The sequence below is a fragment of the Porites lutea genome, chromosome 6, assembly GCF_958299795.1.
Source record: "Porites lutea chromosome 6, jaPorLute2.1, whole genome shotgun sequence".
NCBI classification, from domain to species: Eukaryota; Metazoa; Cnidaria; class Anthozoa; order Scleractinia; family Poritidae; genus Porites; species Porites lutea.
The window spans coordinates 7,012,452-7,033,055 of record NC_133206.1 but is presented as its reverse complement, the minus strand read 5'-3'; the positions used below and the strand labels follow the sequence as shown (position 1 = coordinate 7,033,055).

At 37.6% G+C, this 20,604-nt stretch overlaps 1 protein-coding gene across 1 annotated transcript; it reads right to left on the bottom strand.

Annotated features, from left to right (window-relative positions):
* Positions 1-9,331: 9,331 nt before the first annotated feature.
* Positions 9,332-19,136, bottom strand: LOC140941707 (uncharacterized). The gene is made up of 6 exons (XM_073390717.1): positions 19,111-19,136; positions 18,991-19,033; positions 15,583-15,710; positions 13,545-13,583; positions 11,560-11,601; positions 9,332-10,394 (listed from the first exon to the last, which is right to left on the bottom strand). Exons 1-6 carry the CDS (start codon positions 19,130-19,132, stop codon positions 10,318-10,320), a joined length of 351 nt encoding a protein of 116 aa, XP_073246818.1. The 5' UTR covers positions 19,133-19,136; the 3' UTR covers positions 9,332-10,317.
* Between the last annotated feature and the right edge of the window lie 1,468 nt (positions 19,137-20,604).

Here is a 20,604-nt window from a genome sequence, read left to right as displayed (position 1 = left end):
TGAAAACTTTCTCAAATAAATTACAATTTAGACACACAAGCTGTAGGCAACTACAGATGGTTAATTCATACCACTCGAATGAAAGAGAATTTTCGAATAATTGGCACAAATTACTATGATTTGAGCATTTCAAGTCATTGCACTAGCCGTGATGCAAGCCAACACTAAGGCGGTACACTTTACGTCCAAAGAGCGCTCGTTACCTTATAATTAGGGAAAGTTTAAATTCAATTATCGACTTCACGGTTAACGTTTTTCAATTTAGGAAAGTGTACCTCATATGAAAGGATCGTAACCAATTATATTGGAAGAACTACAATATTTTAAAACGGTACAGAATTGAAATCCATGGTCGTGTACTCATCTAAGCCGAGAAAAATGTTATCTTTTTCTACCGCAAAAGTTGATTATGTCAACGTTTTGTGCATCGATCCAGCCACAGACAAGTTGACCTTTTATGCAACAAAAAGTTCCAAATCAAAGGAAAATAGCAAAACATCCAACCAATAGAGCTGGTTTCTAGCACTAACTTCATACCCACAAGTGAGTGTTCTACTACACACATCAAAGGGGAGTTAAGAGTGTATCTTTAACAGACCAGTTAATCAGAAACCAATAAAAATGGAAACCGCTGAAAAAATTAAAATGCTAAGGATTTGCAGTGGGTAGTGTAAAACGATATTTTTGGGTACAAGTTAATACCAAAATGAAAATACCTTTATCGAATAAGGAACGTTAATGAATCATCAAGCATTGCTATTTTAAAATATTTTAATTATTATTATCACTAAGTAGAGTGTTTTGAATTGTTATATAAACACGTTCTACTAAAATGTACTGGGCTTACAAAAGCTATTTGTCTTTCGTTAATAAGGTTTGCCTTTCTCTGTAAAGATGCTCTTTTGGACATCGGTTTCTCTTTGCACACGTGCCGCTATTCAATTAAGAAATGATGCTTTTTGTTTAAACTGAGCCCACACAGAGGTTCTTAATCTAATTAGTTCTGGTAAACTTAACGACATTTGTTTGTTATCTTACATTAATTGGCTTAATTGGTTTTTCCTAAATCTTTAGAAGCTTGACCTTACAAAGTTGTCTTTTCCTGGACATTCCTATTTTTACTATCTTTCGCGTATTTAGTGGTTTGATCGAAACTTCAGTGCGCTTCCAAAAGAAAACCTCGTCCAACAGACTATCTTAGTTAACTCGTTGTGATAAACAAGCTTTTGTTACTGCGTAGTTCAATCTACTTGCTAAAAGTTGTAACGAGTGATATCTTTGTTTAAAGGCTTTCGCAATGTAAATATCTTGCTAATTGATTTTTGATTAGAGATTTGTAAACAATCTTTTAGTTAATATATGGAAAAAGGCGGGACTAATTACCATTGTACGATATTCCAACAAGAAGCTTTTAAACGACAACTTAAGCATTGTGCGCGAATTGACAAATTGTACATTTTAGAGTAACGATATTGTACATATGTGATTTTCATTCATGTAAACATTCCTTGTAATTTTTGTGTCTCTCTGACTGTTTTGTTTTGACTGGACAATTATTGGACAAAAGTGAATTTTGGAGTTTTAACTGATTTTCCTATTACGACACAACCTCGAAGGAAAATATGTTAATAATTATTATAGCCAATCGTATTTTTACTGATGTAAGATTATTTTAAGTTGAGTAAGATTGGCAGCCTTCAGATTCAGTCAGGATAAAAGGAGCTGTAACTAGCTCTTGTCAGAGAGATACTGCTAGCCTTGATTGTGAAAAGTTGAGCAACAAGTTATCTACATTAAAACAAGTTTAAAGAGACAAAACGTTTGAGTTCATTGTAGAGGATTACTGTTCCCCCAAGTTTCCTACTACAGTAGGAAGAGATTCGTATGGGGTTTTGTGACTTGGGCGGCTTTATTATCCCACTCAACCCTAAGATCATCGTTCTCAAAGCAGCCCTTTATACAGCATGTTAATCTCTTCCGCTAGCCACTTATTCTGTAGACAGGCTGCTTGTTGTATTTGGCGCCATGTGTAATGACAAAGATTAGCTTCAGCTCATACTCCGCGAGCTTCATATTGTTCAAAATGCTCAGCAGGCAGTTTACCGATACCAGATGAACAGCAGCTCAGTAACAGAACTCAGTTGAAAAGAAGGGTGTGGCTCATTCATTGCTTATATAACCGCAAGTCACCTTATTCAAAATGACGGTTGGTGCACCAAGTAACGAATCTGTGTATCCATTTATGTGCAAAACAAAACAGAAACACCCTTCTAAAATCTGTGAAGAATAACAATCGAAGCAGAGAAATCTTTCCATGAATGAGAAGATGGGAATTCAAATGGTGAAATGAGATTTTACTAGTGTCGTAGATCCCTAATCCTAAGAAAATTTTCTCCGCATACTTTAAAACTGTGCTGCACACATCCCACCAAACATAAGTTAACGCTCTTGCATCTTGTCTGCATAAACTGAAACCGGCTGACAATTACTTCGTGGTCCAGACATTTCATACTAGTTTGAGTGATCATCAACAGTTAAATCAGAACCCATTCCACCAATGAGGCGATGCTAGTTATTTTAGTTATCCATGTATAGTATGGACGCCAAAGATAATGATGTCAGTGTCACGTGGGCGTTGAATCCTGATCTAAGCTTGCATTGGTATTGAGATCCCTGACATCATTTGCCAACTGAATGAATGTAATCGAAAAATTGCGGGATATGTTTGTTGAAAGAGAAAACAGTCTTTAGCCTTGTTCACGGGAGCAATTTGAATGCAAGCGTAATTAAGGACAATCGATTTTCACGTAATCAATGCAAACTCAAGCACAGTGAGATAAACAAGCCCATTTGATTATCCTAGATCCCATCATGTCGGACAGACATTTTTTATCTTGCGTTTGGTTAGCCTACGAGCAAGCTCTCTCGATTAACACCCCTCCCTCTTGCGCCTCCTTTTGAGTGCAGTTTGCACGTGACGTTTCACGATAGCCCCAAATAGACAGCTAGAACGTCGGCTGCAATTGTTTTTTCCTGGTTGACAAGTATTAAGTGCAAACAAAAGCGTTTGGGGAAAAAGTTAGTTCAATTGTTTTTCGCGGCTTGCACTTGCGTTTGTTTATCCAGCCCTCATTATCTTCAATAAAACGAGGCAAGTGAAAAAGAAGATAAAGTGACCTTCATAGTGTTTCCTCAACCCGAGTAGTGGTCATGCAACATACCTGTCGAGCAGTGTATGAATGGGATATGTATAGCTAGGGAACAACACTTCTAAGGCAAACAAGTCTAAAGGTTTTAATTTTGACTAAGGGGTATATCGTGGCAGTTTGTGGCTATGAGCCCATTAAATGAAAGAAAAACTGCTTCTTTGGGACAGTGTCGATTCACCATTGGCGAAACTGGTGTACAACCTACTCTTTAGATACAATGACATCTACAACTATCTTGTGCATGTCTATGTTATGTGACTTTCGATTGTCGTCTGTGGAGAAAAAAACTCTGCAAAAACGCCGTACGATCACAATTTTTGATCAATTCAGGCTTTTGGGCAATGCTCTATGAATCCAACACAAGATGACGCAAGCAGGGCTAACTGGAGGCTTTTCAAACCGCTAAAAAAGATTTTTGCCTCGTTTTCATGTAATGATTTGCATTTGTGTGGTAAAAAACAGCCCTTGATAACTGGAAAATAGTTGCAAGAGTGTTATCATTTAAACTTGCCTGAAAAGGTGCCCCTTCTCACACCTTTAAACGCACAAATGCACAGAAGACAGCTTCAGCACAGGACACCCAACAATAGCCTCGCCATATTTGGGAGGGGGGGTCACGTGACACCAAAGAAAGCATGACAGCAAAGAAAATGTCTTCTTCCACAATATCTACGACTTTTAGTTACAGAAACTCTCAAAAATGGTATTTTAGAAGGATTTCCACTAACAGCCTCGTTTTCATGTAGGCCATTTTAGGGCCTGCGCAGTGTTCGTGTGCAGTGTTGAATTTGGCTTGGCTCCATATCCAAAAATGTTAGTCTTAGGTTTGGTTTTAATCTGGCAAAGTTTCATGCTTTTATCATAAAAGTGAACAATTTTGGTCGATAACAGCTGGACTATAAGCAGAAACAAAGGTAAAAGAGTCTTAAACCTCACCTAAAGTTAAAATACTAACATGTTCGTAAGAAGTCGTGGAGTATGGTTTGGATTTGCTGAAAAGATGTTTACGTTTTGCTCGGCAAAATCCAGAAAACATGTTTTTAGCGAAGACGACTGTCATCCTTCTTTAAACTCATATTCATTTACAAATATTGGCTGGTCATTACGGCTTCTTGAGAAGACCTGGCAGCAGTTGATTTTGTGAGTAATAAATTTATGTCTTCTTGTGTAATTAATTTGTGTTGTTATTGCGAGAGAAATCTTCCTGCTTCAGTCGGATTGTCCGGAGATAACAAAAGTGCATAACAAATTTAAAAACAACAATAAAAACGGAAATTTAACCTCTTAATGTTGTTCATGACCAGTTGGTGTCTGTTCTGTTCCCAGTGAATGTCTTTCGGCCAAAATTTGCCGCAGCTGGTCTTCCGACAAATTTGCGAAACGCGCAACATGCGAGTTTTTTTTAATTCGGCTCTATTTTTGCTGCATGTTGGATCAGGACCTAAAAGGTCAATGCCGATAGAAAAATGGGGCAGTTCTTCGCTGGTTTCTTCCATATTTTAAAGAGAAGGAAAACTGCACTGCAGCTTAGAAGACGACAACTCTGCAACCAGGTAAAAAAAAATGCTTACGTCATCTTATTTACGCACGGGCGTGCGTAAATAAAGATTTTGTTCATAGCGGCTCAATAGGACTTATATAGGGCAAGCACGCGCGCTATGTTATAAATTAACTTTGTACATGCATGTCGCTTAATGCATACAAAATCTCCCTCAAATTCTACACTTCATATCTTAACAACAAGCTGTAACAAATAATTCATTCATACATAAGCTTATTGAAATATCATAGAAAGATTTTAAGAAACTTGGCGGGAAGTCCCTCGACCGAAAGCTTGTTATCGCAAACCCCGCCATTTGATCGAGGCACATCACCAAACAATTCCTTTGATTGTCAACTTCAACAGTGACTCCCATGCTAAATTTTTCAGTGCTATTTCTTTTGCGAAACTCAAACGTTCGAGCAATTCTCAGAAATCCCCCCAAGTACCGCCACAAATTGATATCGTTTCAGAGTTCAACCTGCGCATTTGAGGTCCAAAATCAATACATTTTGAAGCGCTTTCTTTACAGCTATTATTCAAATTTGGCAAAAATATTTGAACAGACTTGCAATAACATTGCCAAGGAGTCATACAATTTACATTTGTACTTAAAAAGTCTTAAAAACTTACTCGTTTCTCCATCATGTAGGACTTGCAGCTACTCATGTAAGCTAAGCTTGCAGCTACGGGTAAACTGGTGTCTACCCCGGAAAAACGGCTGGTTCTACCGGGTAAGGTCGATGACGTCACCACAAAATGAAAAAAACATTTCGCTACTCGTTACCCGTACACCGATTTCGGGGTATCTTAAGGTCTCTATTAATAATAGTTTTTTTCCTTAAAACTGAAAGCGTCTGTTCGTGTCGGCTGTAGATAACATGTCCTGCATAAAACAAAATAAACGTCAAATTGAGGAACAAATTGCCTTTCAGCCGCATCACTTTGTGAAACTAATGAAACAGGCAAATCACGCCAAATTGATGTTTTACTTTTCTGGTCTATCAACAAACGCCGTGACTCGAGTACATGGAAGTTTCTGGCCTCGACAGTTTATAAGATATACCGCAATTTCTTTGTAATTTTACATACGTTTTATTATTAATAGTTTTTATAATAGTTCCAACCAGTGTTCGTACAATTTACCGATAAAATTTGCACCGCCTCCTTATTTGGGCTGTGAAGGAGTATTCGTTTGAGTTTCAAAAACCTTTTAGCGCAAAAGGTTTAATTTTCTTTCAGAGGGGGGTCGTCCTGAAACTCCTCCATAGGCGAAAAAATTACATTAAATACTAGAATAGCTGTATATTTTCATATAAAATGCCATTTAATGTTGAATATTTTTGGGTATTACCACTTTTGCAATCAACAAGGAAAAACCAAAAACGGTGAGACTTCAGACATAGACGCATATTTTCATTTGTACTGTTCATTTCTAGAGTTTGCAGCTGTTGATTTGATTAATCAATGCTCCGATGTCAAATTAATATTTTAAATCAAACGTCGCAATTTTTGTAAGTGTGCTTTCCTCCTTCCTGACAGGAAAAAACGAATGTTCCAACAGACTGCTTAATGAGTTACAATGTGGTGCGTGCTAAACATGTGCAAAACATTCAATAGCTTTCGAAAAACATCTAGAGAACGTAATGCACTTTTCGTTTCATTAGATATCTTCTCGGCTCTGACAGCCGACCCCTTTACTGTCCTTTCATGCATTTAATACCAGAAATGTCACTGACTAATTAAAAAGTACTTAAAGTGAAATTGGAGCCACCTTACTTACAGCCCGACTATTAAATAAAAATGGAAGCTCTTAAATTATTGTTGCTGCCATAAACTTAGCCTACGCATTTCATGGAATATTAAAAGAAAGAAAGAAGAAGAGTATTATATTAAGCGAAGAAAGAGAATAAAGAGTTATTCAAAGAGAAGAAAGGGAATCGAAGAATTTTAAACATCCATAATCATAGCTTAGACCCTTTTTGCTGTACCACGGGGTTAAGAAAAGCAAAGAAATCTGAAGGTATGTTTTAAATGATAAACTAAATGGATTGTCCTCGATCGAAGAACAAACTTATATTCTCGCTTAACCGGAGCAAATCGAAATATTTTAAATTTGGGTTGAAAGAAGGAACGGAAGAAGATTGGGTTTTTTACCTTGCTGGCTTTGATGAAGACACTCCCCTTGTGATATTTTAAGTGAGCCTTTTCTTGATTGCCCGACAGCCTTATTATGCTGCTCACTTGTTATTTTCAAGCTGGCATCAGCTTATAGAAAGGCCACGCCCTTTCTAAACACTACAAGAAGTAATAGTTTGATGACTGTTTTGTTTCAGTATTTAAATGCTGTCTTAAGCGCCTTCCCTGCATTCAACTGTTCTTAAAACTTCTGACGATCGCGCTTTATAGGGTAATCCCTCCCTCTCTTGTCAGTTGTATCGTAGTTCAGGAAAGTATAAACTTTATTTAGGGATTTGAAGATCCTTATGGAGTAACAATTCTTCAAAAATGGCATATCATCCAAGACATTCATATAGCACGTTACCAACACAAGCCAGTATTAGAGGAATCTCTATCTTTTTTTGGACTTTTTATTCTAAGCTCAAGTAACAAAGAAGTGCTTCATGACGTCCTTTATGTCAGTGTGAATAGACCCTTTCACGGTTTTTTCAATTCTTGACATGGAAAAGTTAAGGAAATCCGTCGACACCAATGAAAAGAGCGCCTTTATATTAGTAGAATTCCCGAGTTTGAAAGTGACATGTTTAAATTTAGCGAAGATATAGCTTAGCAAACTTGCGAACATTTGCAGACGTGTGTATGGTGGGAAGAGGGAGGGGGGCAAGTTTGCGTCCCCAATTACGCGACTTTTGGAAGCTATATCGTCATCATTTTTCAACAAATGACTTTCAAACTTAATAGTCTTACTAATTTAAAGACGCTCTTTCCAGCGAAGTTGACGGATTTTCCCTTGACTGTTCATGTCAAAAGTTGACTGAAAAAACCGTGGAGGGGTCTATTTGAGAACAGTGTGTGGGCTCTATAAGGTGTTCGATACAGTTCTTCGGAGACCACAACGATATTTTTTTAATCTTCGTTAAAGTGATTTTATCCTTGTCCGATCGCCATGAAATTTTTACCACTGACTTACTTTGGATTGAAGTTTGTCAAAATACACTTTTAAGTAAATCGATATCAACAAACAACTTTGAAATCGATAAAAGCCGAATTTTACGCGATCTCGAACTGCTTCTGAGCTTTGAAATATGTTTACGTTGTATTTGAAATTTTTTTTCTTTTCACGGAGGTTATTTTGCTAAACATCACAATTTAAGCAGTTCCTGGAAACGGATTTTCGGTAGAGGGTCTAGAGCGCGCAAAATTCGGCTTTTATCGATTTCGAAGTTTTTTGTTGATTGTCGCCATAGTAGCTCGATATCGATTTTACTTAAAACTGCATTTTGACAAACTTCAATCTAAAGTAAGTCAGTGGTAAAAATTTCATAGCGATCGTCGGACAAGGCGGGTAAAATCACTTTTCAGGCGATTAAAAAATATTGGTATAGTCTCCGAAAAACTGTATCGAATGAGCACCTTAACGTCCAAAAAAATCTATCATGATATGCAAGGGTTGTGAGACAGGGCCTATGTTTTATCCACATTAATAGTAAACCCTGGCTTACCGAAAACCGACCACCGAGCAACTGCGCCCAGTTTGTGTATTATGGGATTCCCAACGCAAGACCTACACAGTCAGAAGAAAATTGTAAGTTTACCACGAAATGTATAATATATGGATTTCCGGAAATGTATGGATTATGCCCCGATACGGTGAGGAGAAATTGAAACTTCTCACCACTGAGGCTTAATGGATGAGGCCAATAGACGTAATTTGCTGTGCTATCTTGCAAGGTTATGATTTTTAGTCAATTAAGAGCGGAGCGAGGAAGTACCCGCAAATTTCCGATTATAAGTGTCCCCCACAACCCACCCCAATTTATGGGCCCATCTACCTCTAAAGAAATTAATACATCTGGTTATAAGCTCCCCCCCCCCCCCCCCCCCCACCGAATATAAGCACCCCTCTAGATTGTATTGAAATGAATTCGACTTTTTACGACGTTTTGAAGCTTAAAAAAGCGATCAAATTCCAGAAGTATTTTGATGAGCACTGCTATGTAGCTTGTTTTGAAACACTTTTTTTCAGTCCGGTTGTAAGGCCTCCCGAATACCGTAAAATCCCACTCTAAAGCCCTGGGCTTGTCTAACTTCATAAGGGGTTTTGGGTGGGCTAATAAACGTGGAGGGGGGGGGGGGGGCTTATACCCGGGGGCATATAAGCGGAATAACAAAAAATATTTCGGAAAGAGGAGATAAAACTTATCTGAGAAACGAATTAAAGCAAACATTACATTATATTAAGAGTTACATTTATAATACATTCACTGTGCGTCACAATGAACGGAGAATTTATTTCAATAACATCTAAAAAACACAAATTTTGATGTTTGTAAAGAAACGCAAAAGGAACGCACGTATACACTAGATGGGCCTTTAACCGGGGGGGGGGGGGGGGGTATATCCATGACAATATCTTCGTTAGAAAATGGATGGACTTATATCCGGAGAGCTTTAAAGTGAGATTTTACGGTAAGCTCCTCCGTTTATAAACCCTCCAGAAACCCCTTACGAAGTTTTATGAGCCCAGGGCTTATAATCGGACGTTTACGGTAGTTTCCTTAGGTGAAGAGTAAAGGACAAGAAGACCTTTAGATTCTCAGATGAGGACGATTAAGAGAACGAGATTTCTACAATATTTACTGGTGCGCGCGCGTGAACCGCTGTCATTTTGGCGGGAAAACGTGATAGCCGTAGTCATTCCAATACGGTTTTTAGCGCGATTATCGTTGTGGTGCAAAGAATACGCGATCGGGAGAATATCTGTGATAACGTTTCAAGAGTACAACGAAGCTTTTCGGGGTGTCTATTTTATGCGAATACGCAAAAACCTTAAGTTAATTCTCGTCCTCGCAGTCGTTGTCGTTCTCGAATCTAAAGGTATCTAATAATAATGACACAAAAGAGCAAATCAGATCTTGGATCAGAGCAGAACAAACAAAACATCACCTTATGCTGATTATAGCTCCTTAAATAACACCAGGCGTGGTCAAGTTAGTGAGAAATGGGTGTTTGTTCTAGTAACTACAAGTACTACCTTAACTGCAGCTCATAATATGAGACCTGGGGTCAATTAAATAAAACTTTCACAAGTCTAATTTATAAGCGTAGCTATTGTTTTCGGACCCTAAAGACAAATTGTAAATTACACTTGTAAAAGTTTTATTAAATTTACCCCTGGTGTAAAGTAATAAAGTTTACGCTTGTCAAGCATCTTGCCGTACATATTACTCTTGAGCCTCGCTGTGTCCACTTAACACAAGACTGTACTCAGCTCAATATGGAAACTTTAAATACTGCATGGTTTCACTGTAGATATCTTCATGTATCTTAGGCAATATCTACTACATTTAATAAAATGTCAACTTCTGACTATTGTTATTTTGAACGCTATTGATCCTGTTGCTCTTGTTGCTGGCGCTGGTGAAGACTTTCAAGGAATGAATCCAAATCAAATGGCTGAAAATCTGAAAAAAAAAAATGGAAAAAATACACGCAGTCACATTACTTTTCACCGCAGTCTTCAGTCCAACTAATAGAGTCTTTTTACATGACGCCACGGCGGCCATATTGGTGTTCCAAAACAATGGAACGGCGGCCATGTTGGTGTCCCAAACCAGACCTGTGGGAATTGAATCTTCAGCCCTTATTTAAAAGGTATTGTCCACGCGAGTGAAAACGATCTATAAAAACCGTGAAAAGCAAAAATGATGTTTTAGGAATGTTTCTTGTGTTATGACCAATCACAGTGAAATCATGACAGCCTAATGCAGATTAGCTACATTGTAACGCTTAAAGCAGACCGGTCTCTTGTGTTGAATTTGCAAATATTTTTCTAATAAAGTTGAACTGAAGTTTGAGTTTCACAAAAAAAAAACTTGACGCTTTTGCTTACAGTTCAGATTTCCTACAGCATCCCTGATTGACTCTGCCATTGCAGATTTAACTTAAACTTTAAGATAAACAAAAAGCGTTTGTTCAGAAAAATGTCACCACAAATATTCCCTTCTAGCTGCCTGCGCTATGGGCAATCGCAGATCTTGTTGTCTGTACCAAAAGAATGGCTATAGGCATGATCATAATTTATGATCAATTATTGCAAGCATGAGCAAGACACAAAATCCTTTACTATCAAGAAAGATGGAAGAGAAATGGCCTAAAACGATTAACACTGAAGTACTCGACATGGGTGGGAGTTGTACAGCAAATGAACAAATGAACCAAATCAGTGGCAGATCCAGACCTTCACGCCTCAGTTTGGTCTAAAAAAAGGGAGGTTCCCCTTCCCTTGATCCACGACTGCAAATGAGACCTTAGAGCCCACATTTTTAAAGCTCCCCTCCAGGATAATTCACTTTCAAAATGGGGAAGCATGTCCACAATTCTTCATCTTCAAACACACGTTTATCATTGAAATGTAATATTAACAACAACAACAACAATAATAATAATATTAATTGTTGTTAATGTTTTTAGTCTTCTGTGGGTAATAAGAATTGCATTTATGGTTGGACCAATTAGAACCGCTATTTCAGGAACCTTGGAAACGTTCCCAATTCTAAAGGGAAGCATTAAATATGCACAGAGGTCAGGTGCAAATACAGCCCATAACACTTCAGAATTTAAACATACCTTGCACAACCATTTCTCGTGGAGCATATTCCGTTACTGTCTCTACAAATGAAGAAAAAAATGCCATCATTTCATGTAATAGGTAAGAATAATTTTATTTCTACTTATTTACCCACAGTTTGTTATTGATTCCAGGCTTGAAAGTGCAATATACTTCAACTAGAATTCTCTTACATGTGATTGGTTCTCCGTTCTTTAATGTGCAGGTTTAACCCTGCCAGGGCATAAAAATTTCATGTATACAGTATGTTTGAATGGATCATTTTATTTTGATACATGACTTAAGGTAAAGGGTACAAATAAAAGTTACAGTGTTAATGTAACGGGGAGTGTAAGCCATGAGGCCCACATGACCAAAGCCTAACCAAGTTTTGGTCACATGAAGTTATGCCACTCATCCCTGAATGGGACGCTAGTCCATTGACAAGCTAAGCCAGCAGTTTGTCATCAGTGTATATCCATCTACACCAAAGGCCAAATGTAATTTAGGTGAGGTTAAACAGGAGACAATCCTGGCCAACAGTCTCCATCACTAATCGTACGCGGGGTGGTGTTGGGCTTTAGCACGGCTTTAGTAATTTTACAGCGCTTTCGCTCACGTTGCTTTTGCTTGCAGTAGCTTCAGCTGTTTTTGTTCCCAGCCCTCCCTTTCCTTTGGATGTTTTCTGGTAAATGTCTGCAGATTTCTCCACTGAGGTGTGATGGTGCCTGGTGATGCCACTTACAGGGTTGTCATGGTTACCTTCAAGGCTCCCTTGCAGCTCCTCTCAGTTTCACCAGGCACCTTCCCCACAACCATCTATTGTCGAGAGGTTTAAAGAGAGACAGAGTGTAGCAAGTGCATTGAGACCTAACGATTGGAAGTTTGAAGTGTTTCTGATTCTGACAGAAATCAACTTCTAATAATAATTAAAGAAGAAGAAGAAGAAGAAGAAGAAGAAGAAGAAGAAGAAGAAGAAGAAGAAGAATTATAAACATAATAATAACAATAAAGACATACTTATATATTGAACAGTAAGTAAGTACTAGTCGGTAAGTACTCCACTGAAGCTTTCAGTGTGACAGTGCCTGATGGGGGCCCCTCAAGAGTTGCCATGAATACCTCCTTCCTCATGCTAGATCAGATTTCAGCTCCACCAACCTTTTAGGACTCACTGCCCAAGCTCATCTATTGGTGATGAGTTTAACTGATATTGTTATATTCCTAGACTTTCACTCAACTAAACAGGGACTGCCCTTGGTTGATTCTTGGTCACATGGCCTTGACTAAAATCAAATATATCCTGATCGTAATTGTACCCCACTTGGGATACATTATGTACAACAAGATCAAAGCATGGTGGAAAGTGGCGTGACAGAACGTGGGAAAAACACTGCTAGTTTTCACCTTCAGGGATGAACACAATGAGAGTCCACAACACAAACATGAAGCCTCAAGCTAAAATGCAAAGATTTTCAAAGCTATCCCTAAAAGAGAAACAGCAGCTAGTGGAGGAAAAAGATGCAGATAAAATAAGGAAAGGTACTTTGTAAAACATTCAGTCAGTGGTTTTGAGAACTAAATTTGTGTTCTTATAAGAACTGAGTCAACTGTTTTGATTTGCTCCAGTTATTCTTTTGTTGCTGTTGAAGGCAAAGTCTAGAAATATAACAAAACACTTAATGCTAGGTCCCAGTTTTTTTTCCCTTGAGTCCCAGGACTCTCAGGAAAACAAACCAAACTGTTTCCCTCAGGATCTGACATTTAGAGTAGATTGTAAAATACAAATAGTTGGAAATTCTAACTGCAAATTTAGGATTATGTTTTGAGTTTTGATGTAGTCCTTTCATTTTTGTTGTTGTGAACCATGAGGAATGTTAAAAAGAAAACTGACTTTCTATTTTCCCATTGTGGCCAACAAGGTTAACAATCCCAACTGGCTGGAGGCCAACCATGAGGAGCTATTTAATGTTGTACATGTACTGTAATTTTGCTGCATTCATACCTTTCTGTCTATTCCTTTCTGCCTCCAATTTTGCCCATTCTGGAGGAAATAAGATTTAATTACAAATAAATCCTGATAAAACTTAATTCACCTGTGGCAACATCTTTTGAGAAAACACAATAATTATTATATTACATGTACTATAAACTGACTAAACCACACCTCCCTCAAAATGTAACTGCAGTTGACAATATTTTGATCCCTGCAGGGTGAACTGAAAATAGGAACAACAGTTTGTACTGAAGGGCAGAGCCACAAATAAGACTCTTTTGAAAGCAGGAACCTAGAAAGCTAAAAAATATGCAACGAAAACTACTCTGTATATTTCTTTTCCATTTGCTGCAGAATTATGAGATATGAAATTTTCTAGCGATTTATTTTTCAATTTACTCCAACACACCATTAAGAAGTTTTTTTTTTCAATGTCCACTCCAAGAACATTTGACTACCTTCAAGACAAATTGACTAAGGGTACGAATGATTGACTGTAGTCCGGAATAAGAATATTAAATGAAATAAACTGTAGAAATCACTTGTTTTGGCACTCATTGGACTCCAATAAATGTAAATTTCTTTGAAATAAAATAAGGCAAAATTCCGAAAAAAAGCCCCTCCATGTATAAGCCCCTCCAAATGTAAGCCCCCCAAACTCACAACGCAAAAAATCCTCCATTAAATTGCCCCTCCAAATATAAGCCCCTTACCCCCCAGGAGCTTGTACTTGGAAATTCCCCTCAAATACAAAGTAAAACAAAGCAAAAACGGTAAATTTCCTTCCAACTATATAGAAGGCTAGCCCAATCGATTTTGAAATGCAAATTTCCCTCCGTAGATAAGCCCCATGAAATATGAGCCCCTCAAAAAGGGCCTTTGAAAACTATAAGCCCCGGGCTTATTTTCAGAATTTTACGGTATTTTAATGAATGTAGAGTTTAAATAGTCCAAAAAACACAGAAGAAGAGCTTTGTAACCAAACTTTTTCATATTCTTATTCCGGAATATGATCAACCAACACACCCTAAGTTGGAATGATAAAGTTCACCTCAAATTTTTTACTTATGGTGACTTTATCACTGCTACATTGTATTTGCTTAAGGACCAGGACAGGCTATGTCATTATATGTTCAGTGGCATACCCATCACTTTGAAGGGGTGGGCAGATCTGCAACATTGGAAATGATAATTCCTTGCTAACCTGCAGTAACTTTGCAGCCTTACAGTGCACTGTGATTGGCAAATGGACTCTTGTTAAACATTTTTTCAGGTGTCTTACTATTGCTGGTTTTCAGTGTCACGCTATTCAAAATAGATCAAAATCAAAATCAAAACCGTTCAATAGATAAAGTCCAGAATCTGAAAGGAGGTATACAATAATATACAAAGACTCTCGCCAAGTTTCAGGTCAGAGGATTATTTCGTATACGAGATAATTATCCGAAGAAATGTTTTACCCAAACCTATAGAGATTTGTATGGAGACGCCATGCTGGTGCTCACCTGGATGAGTTCCAACGTGGCTGACGGAAACCAACAGAAACATCTGTTACCGAGTTTTGCTAAAAAAGAGTGAATTTATTCTTCGAGAAACTCATAAACATGAAAGTAATACTTTTTCTATACACGAACTGTTTAGATAGCAAAATTTCCTGAAAAAAGTCATTTTTTTAACCTACATGACAGCCCTCTTGGCTGTCATGTAAATGCCAAGTCACGCAAAAGCTTAGAAATTCAAGCTTACTCTATCACAAAACCAAGAACCCTTTTGAAGCGAAAATTTGTATGAAAATTAGTTTTCAGCTGGTCTAATGCATTGTGAAAGTAAAATCTCTGTAGGATCAATGGTTTTTTAGTTTGAATTTTAGTGATGTCATGTGAAAACCAACAATAGAACAGCCATGGTATATTTTCATTGACATTTGAAAACTCAACAGATCCATCATTTTATACAACAAGAGAGAGGGCCCGTAAAGCCCCCTTGAAGTCTTCCCTGAATATGTCCTTGCATTCACATAGCAAGACCTGCATTCTACAGTACCCACCTCTTTTCAAAAAATCTACATTCTTCTTGTACTCTTGGTCGATTGGTGATGCAGATGATTCTCTCTTGCGTGGCATGTGTGGTGAGTATGCATTGCCATTCACAAGTGTTGATGCTGGAGAATAAGATCTAGAAAAGGAGCAAGAGATGTACCTAATTACAGGAAATTATTGCTCTAGGAAATTAAAGTAGATTGGAAGTTAACGCAACTTAAATTAATGTGAATTTAATGGAAAATGACTTTCAGATAAAGGAAATTAATGCAAAAGAGAGTGTAACATTTCAAAATGACTGTTAACTGTTAACTGTTCATTGAAAGTTTGTTTAAATAAAAAGACTAAACAATCGGACTTCAGGGATCTATACGAGGTACTGTACCTACAGTAGTCAATTTCTATAAGCAAACTCTCTGATGTTCCGTTGTAATGTCTCACAGTGTAACCACTGCAAATGGGTCAGTCAATGAGAAGCAGATGGGGCAGTAAAGAAATGACAACCAATACGCTTCTTGTCCATTTTAGTCTTTTTGGTAGAAGTGAGGGTAATGGGTGGGGGTGGGGGTTGGGCATTTAATTGAGGCTGGGACCTATTAACTTTCCCTCTCCGAGAATGAGTACTTATTTGAGGTGGGTGTTAATTCAATGTTGGGTGTTTAATAAAATAAATTATGGTATGCTGTTTAAGCTATTGTCTGACCCTTGGACGTACACGCAAATTCATACCCCTACCATGGTACGGGGTGGGGGGGGGGGGATGGATGGAAACCCTCCCCATTGTTTTTGATATGTTGCAGTATTTCGAGATGATTTTACCTTTAGTGGATTTAGCCTTTGATCTTCTTAACAAGATGAAGTATATTTTACAGGTGATGGCGCTACTGGAGGCCTGTGACCAACAATGGTCGCCATCTTGGCCTGCCTCTTGGATTTTACCAAGAATTAGAAATCAGGTTAAAACCACAAGAAATAGTAATTTTTTGAGCTTTAAATGAAAAAATAACTCATAAATAAGCACTTTGCATGATTTTAGCCACAAGATTTACTTTCATTGTTGAAAGAAGTTAAAAGAACATATTTTCGCCCAAAAATGGCTTGACCACCAGCTACTTATGACATCATATCTCATAACCATAGCAACTGACCATCACCAAACTTGTCTCAAAATGTGTATAAGGGATGAACAAAAAGCTACTGAGAACATCAGGTGCTGATGTTTTATCCTCTAGGAAAAAACTAAAAAAAAAACTTACCGGGGTGGTGTCCACTCCCCCCCCCAAACCCTTGTACGTCCGAGGGTTAAGAATGACAGACAAAGGAGAGAAGATCACAAAGATCAAATGTAAATACAACAATTCTGCTACTAAACAGTCATTATTAATGGAATATATTGTTCTTTAGAACAAGCATTTGAGTTTTGCAGCAGCTCGTTTGCAGAGTAACTCTAAACTTTACCACAATTAACCAGGAGAAACTTTAACTGAAACAAATTTATATTTGGAACCCCATGGCTAATAGGTAATAAATTATGATGCACTGAGTTAAAGGAGCTGCATTATGAAATTTATCACAATTTAAACAGTGAGTAGCTGCCACCAAACCGAGTGAAACATAAAAATAACTTGTCAAAACATGAAAAGCAAAGAAAACACATAACACATACAAAAGGAAGAACAGATGGGCAAATGTGAACGACATTGAAACAGATCACAATTGTGGGTTTTGAAAACTTGTTGTTGTTTTGAGCTGTTTTTATCTGCTCATTTTCTATTTTGAGAAATTCTCAACTTGAATCTGATGTTTGCCATTTGCCGTATACATGAAGCTTAAGACAGAATCCACCAGGACATTGAGTAATTTTGATTTTCAGTGGACAAAAATCTTGTACCAGGATGATTTAAAGCATATTGCATCCTTTCTTACATTTTTCAAGGGCTAAAGATGTAATAAATCATCTGTAGTAACACCAAAAAAATTTCCTATGGGAGCCGAGAAAATGAATGTCAAATTTCACAAAATTCAGAATTTTACCTGTGGAATCACAATTCTTGTGAAATTTGACATTCATGTTCTCGGACTTCCACGAGAAATTTTCTTTGGTGTTACTACAGATGATTTATTACATCTTAAGCCCTTGAAAAATACAAAAAAAGAATGGCAATATTGTTTAAATTATTCTAGTACAAGGTTTTTGTCCACTGAAAATTAAAATTACTCTATTTTCAAACTCTCTATTATCAACCAGCCAACATGACAGAGCCCCTTTACCATATTAGCAATTCAAACCAGAAGTATCTCTGATAAAATTTTCTAAGAGACAGACAAAAATTATAATTATCAGAAAGAATAAACAGTGAAAGACAATGGTGAGCCTTGTGACTAGAAGAGTTGATTTCGGTTGATTACTCGCCCTGCTGAATAAAAATTGATGAAGAGAGTTTTTAAACAACTAGCAGCCCATTCTGCATACCTTATTATAGGAAATTAACGCTCCATGAAATTAAGGTATTGGAAATTAACGCGACTTAAATTAACGCGAATTTAATAGAAAACGACTTTCGAATAAAGAAAATTAACGCGAAAGAGGAGGTAGAATTTCATAATAAAGGAAATTAACGCGATTAAGACACAGTTGGTGGTGACAACTGGAACAAATTTATTTCAACACTGGAGACGAAGATGAGCTCGAAATATTGTAAACCTTTGCCTTCGCTTTTGTGAAAGATTAAAAATAAAGGGTAAATAGAAAGAAAGACAGCTTGTAGTTAATGTTTTTCAGGTGTCAAGAATGTCTGGACAGGTTCCAAAATTGGGGTTAAAATACTGGAAATTAAGGGCACGCAAATTAACGCTGCACTTAATTAACGTCGTTGAAATTAACTCTCAACAAAATTAAAGCGACTTAAATTAACGGGAATTTTAACGATTCGCGTTAATTTGATGGAGTGTTAATATCCTATAATAAGGTACATGTTTCGACTCTTTTCATATTAACTATTTATGTGAAATAGTATGAAATTTTTGTATTTATAATAAATGTATGGGCTTGTACGGAAATCTTACCGTTACATTTAACAAGCATCGAACTGCTTGCGAGAGAAAAATCTAAAAAAATAATAGCTTTCTATGCGTCGCTTTCATTTGTATTTCGCTCTGCATATTTTTATGCGTTGAGCACTCCTAGAAAAAGTGAAGCTATTGATTATACGTAGAGTTTTTGTTCATTTTATGCGTAAATATATATTATTATCTTATAAAATCACAAGTACATGAATCGTTGTTTTCCCACCTAAACGAGTAAAAGAGAAATTCATTTTTAAGTTTAAAACGAAACTTTCAGAGCTACGGCCGGCAGCTACTAGTAAGAGAAGTCACAGAGCTGTGATCTACATGATGTTGTGACTTTAACTTACCTTCTCCATGGCGAATTCAAATCACGTTCGGTTGGACGATACCCTAAATAATGGTTGAAACATATAATCAGAAAAATGCTCTAAAACGCATGAGTTTCCGGGAAAGTATAAAACCCTTACCTTTCCTTCTGGGTGCCGCCATTTTGTTTTGAAAATTGCCAAATTGATTGCGGGCGCAAATGTTAATACCGACCAGCCCCCAGGCCCCTCGCCGCTGTTTGTTCAAGTTCAGCCAAGTATTCTCACAGTGAAAGATTCAATTCTCTTTCGCTCTGATCATTTTCAGGAGGATGCGTGGTGTAGTATTACAGTATGTTCAAAACACCGAGCTGAACTCGGAATATTTTGGTGTCCAGGAAGAAAATGCGTTATTCGCTTCACGGGGGTCGCAAAAGCAGGTCGGAAAAAGGAGAAAACTTAGAACTGTTCAAAGAAACAATGATTAGTGTTGTTGGTCATGCTGAAGTCAATGTCAGGGCAAATAGCCAACTTAACTTACTTAAACAGTGAAACCTCTATTAAGCGGACACCTTCGGGACCTTCCCAAGTGTCCGCTTAATAGAGGGTGTCCGCTTAAAGGGTTGTAAAAATTGCGCAATGTTTGCAACATTCAACGGTTACTCTGTGCTGTGATAAAGTTGCATTTTGTTAAAGAAGCTATCGAGAGTTCAATTTCATTACCTTTCATTACCAACTTTAATTTGTTTGTAAATGTAAAAACACTAACTGACTATAGTACGTATTTCAAGGACGTAATTGTCAATTCTGTCCGGTGTCCGCTTAATAGAGGTTTTTAACAATAGAAATTAGCCAAATACAACGTATTTTAGTGTCCGCGTCCGCTTAACTTTTGTCCGCTGAATAGGGGTTTGTTATAGAGGGAAATATCAGACGTTTGTTTCGGGACCCGGCTTAGTGTCCGCTCAATAGAGGGTGTCCGCTTAACTGGGGATCCCCTTGATAGAGGCTTCACTGTATTACAAAATGCAAATTAACTGGCCGTGAGATTGGCTAACCTCCCACGCAGACATTGTTAGGGTTCGTCACGCGTTCCTACCCAACATCTTTCTCTCGATACAAACGAAGCAAAAACAATACAGTGAAACCTCTATTAAGAGGAAACCTTCCCAACGTCCGCTTAATCCGGACGTAGTTAAGCGATAAAATAGGCCACTTGCACTAAGAGGTCACGTGATCAATGCTTCCTTCAAACAATGAGTTGGAATATTGCTGATGCCAAAAATTGACAGAGCACATAAAAATTAGCTTACACCCGAAATTGAGAGGAAACGAATTTAAGGGAGATATTTTATGGCACTTTGATTTTTCAGCAAAGCAGTATGATTTGTATTGGCCGCCATGTTGGAGGGCATACTGTTGCCCTCCAATATGGCGGCCAAAATTACTTTTTGCTAATATCTTGTTAAACGTTTGATAGTTACGCTCAGATGTGCTGTAAACGTTACCACATCATTTTTTCGACATCCTTCTTGAAGTTTAAGTGCAAAGCTTGTGTTGAGAAAGAAATAATCATAATTTTAAAAATCACATTTTGGTCACGTGACCAGGGAGGAACTTATTCATTTTAAGAAAACGGCGCGGGTAAGCAGAACC

What these genes read in the sequence shown, in the direction of transcription:
- LOC140941707 (XM_073390717.1), bottom strand. Translation starts at nt 19,132, where the DNA reads ATGGCGGCACCCAGAAGGAAAG. An exon ending in TGTAGATTTTTTGAAAAGAG is followed by an intron (nt 13,584 to 15,582) that starts GTGGGTACTGTA and finishes TATTTCCTCCAG; the next exon opens with AATGGGCAAAATTGGAGGCA. An exon ending in AGAAAGGAATAGACAGAAAG is followed by an intron (nt 11,602 to 13,544) that starts GTATGAATGCAG and finishes CTTCATTTGTAG; the next exon opens with AGACAGTAACGGAATATGCT.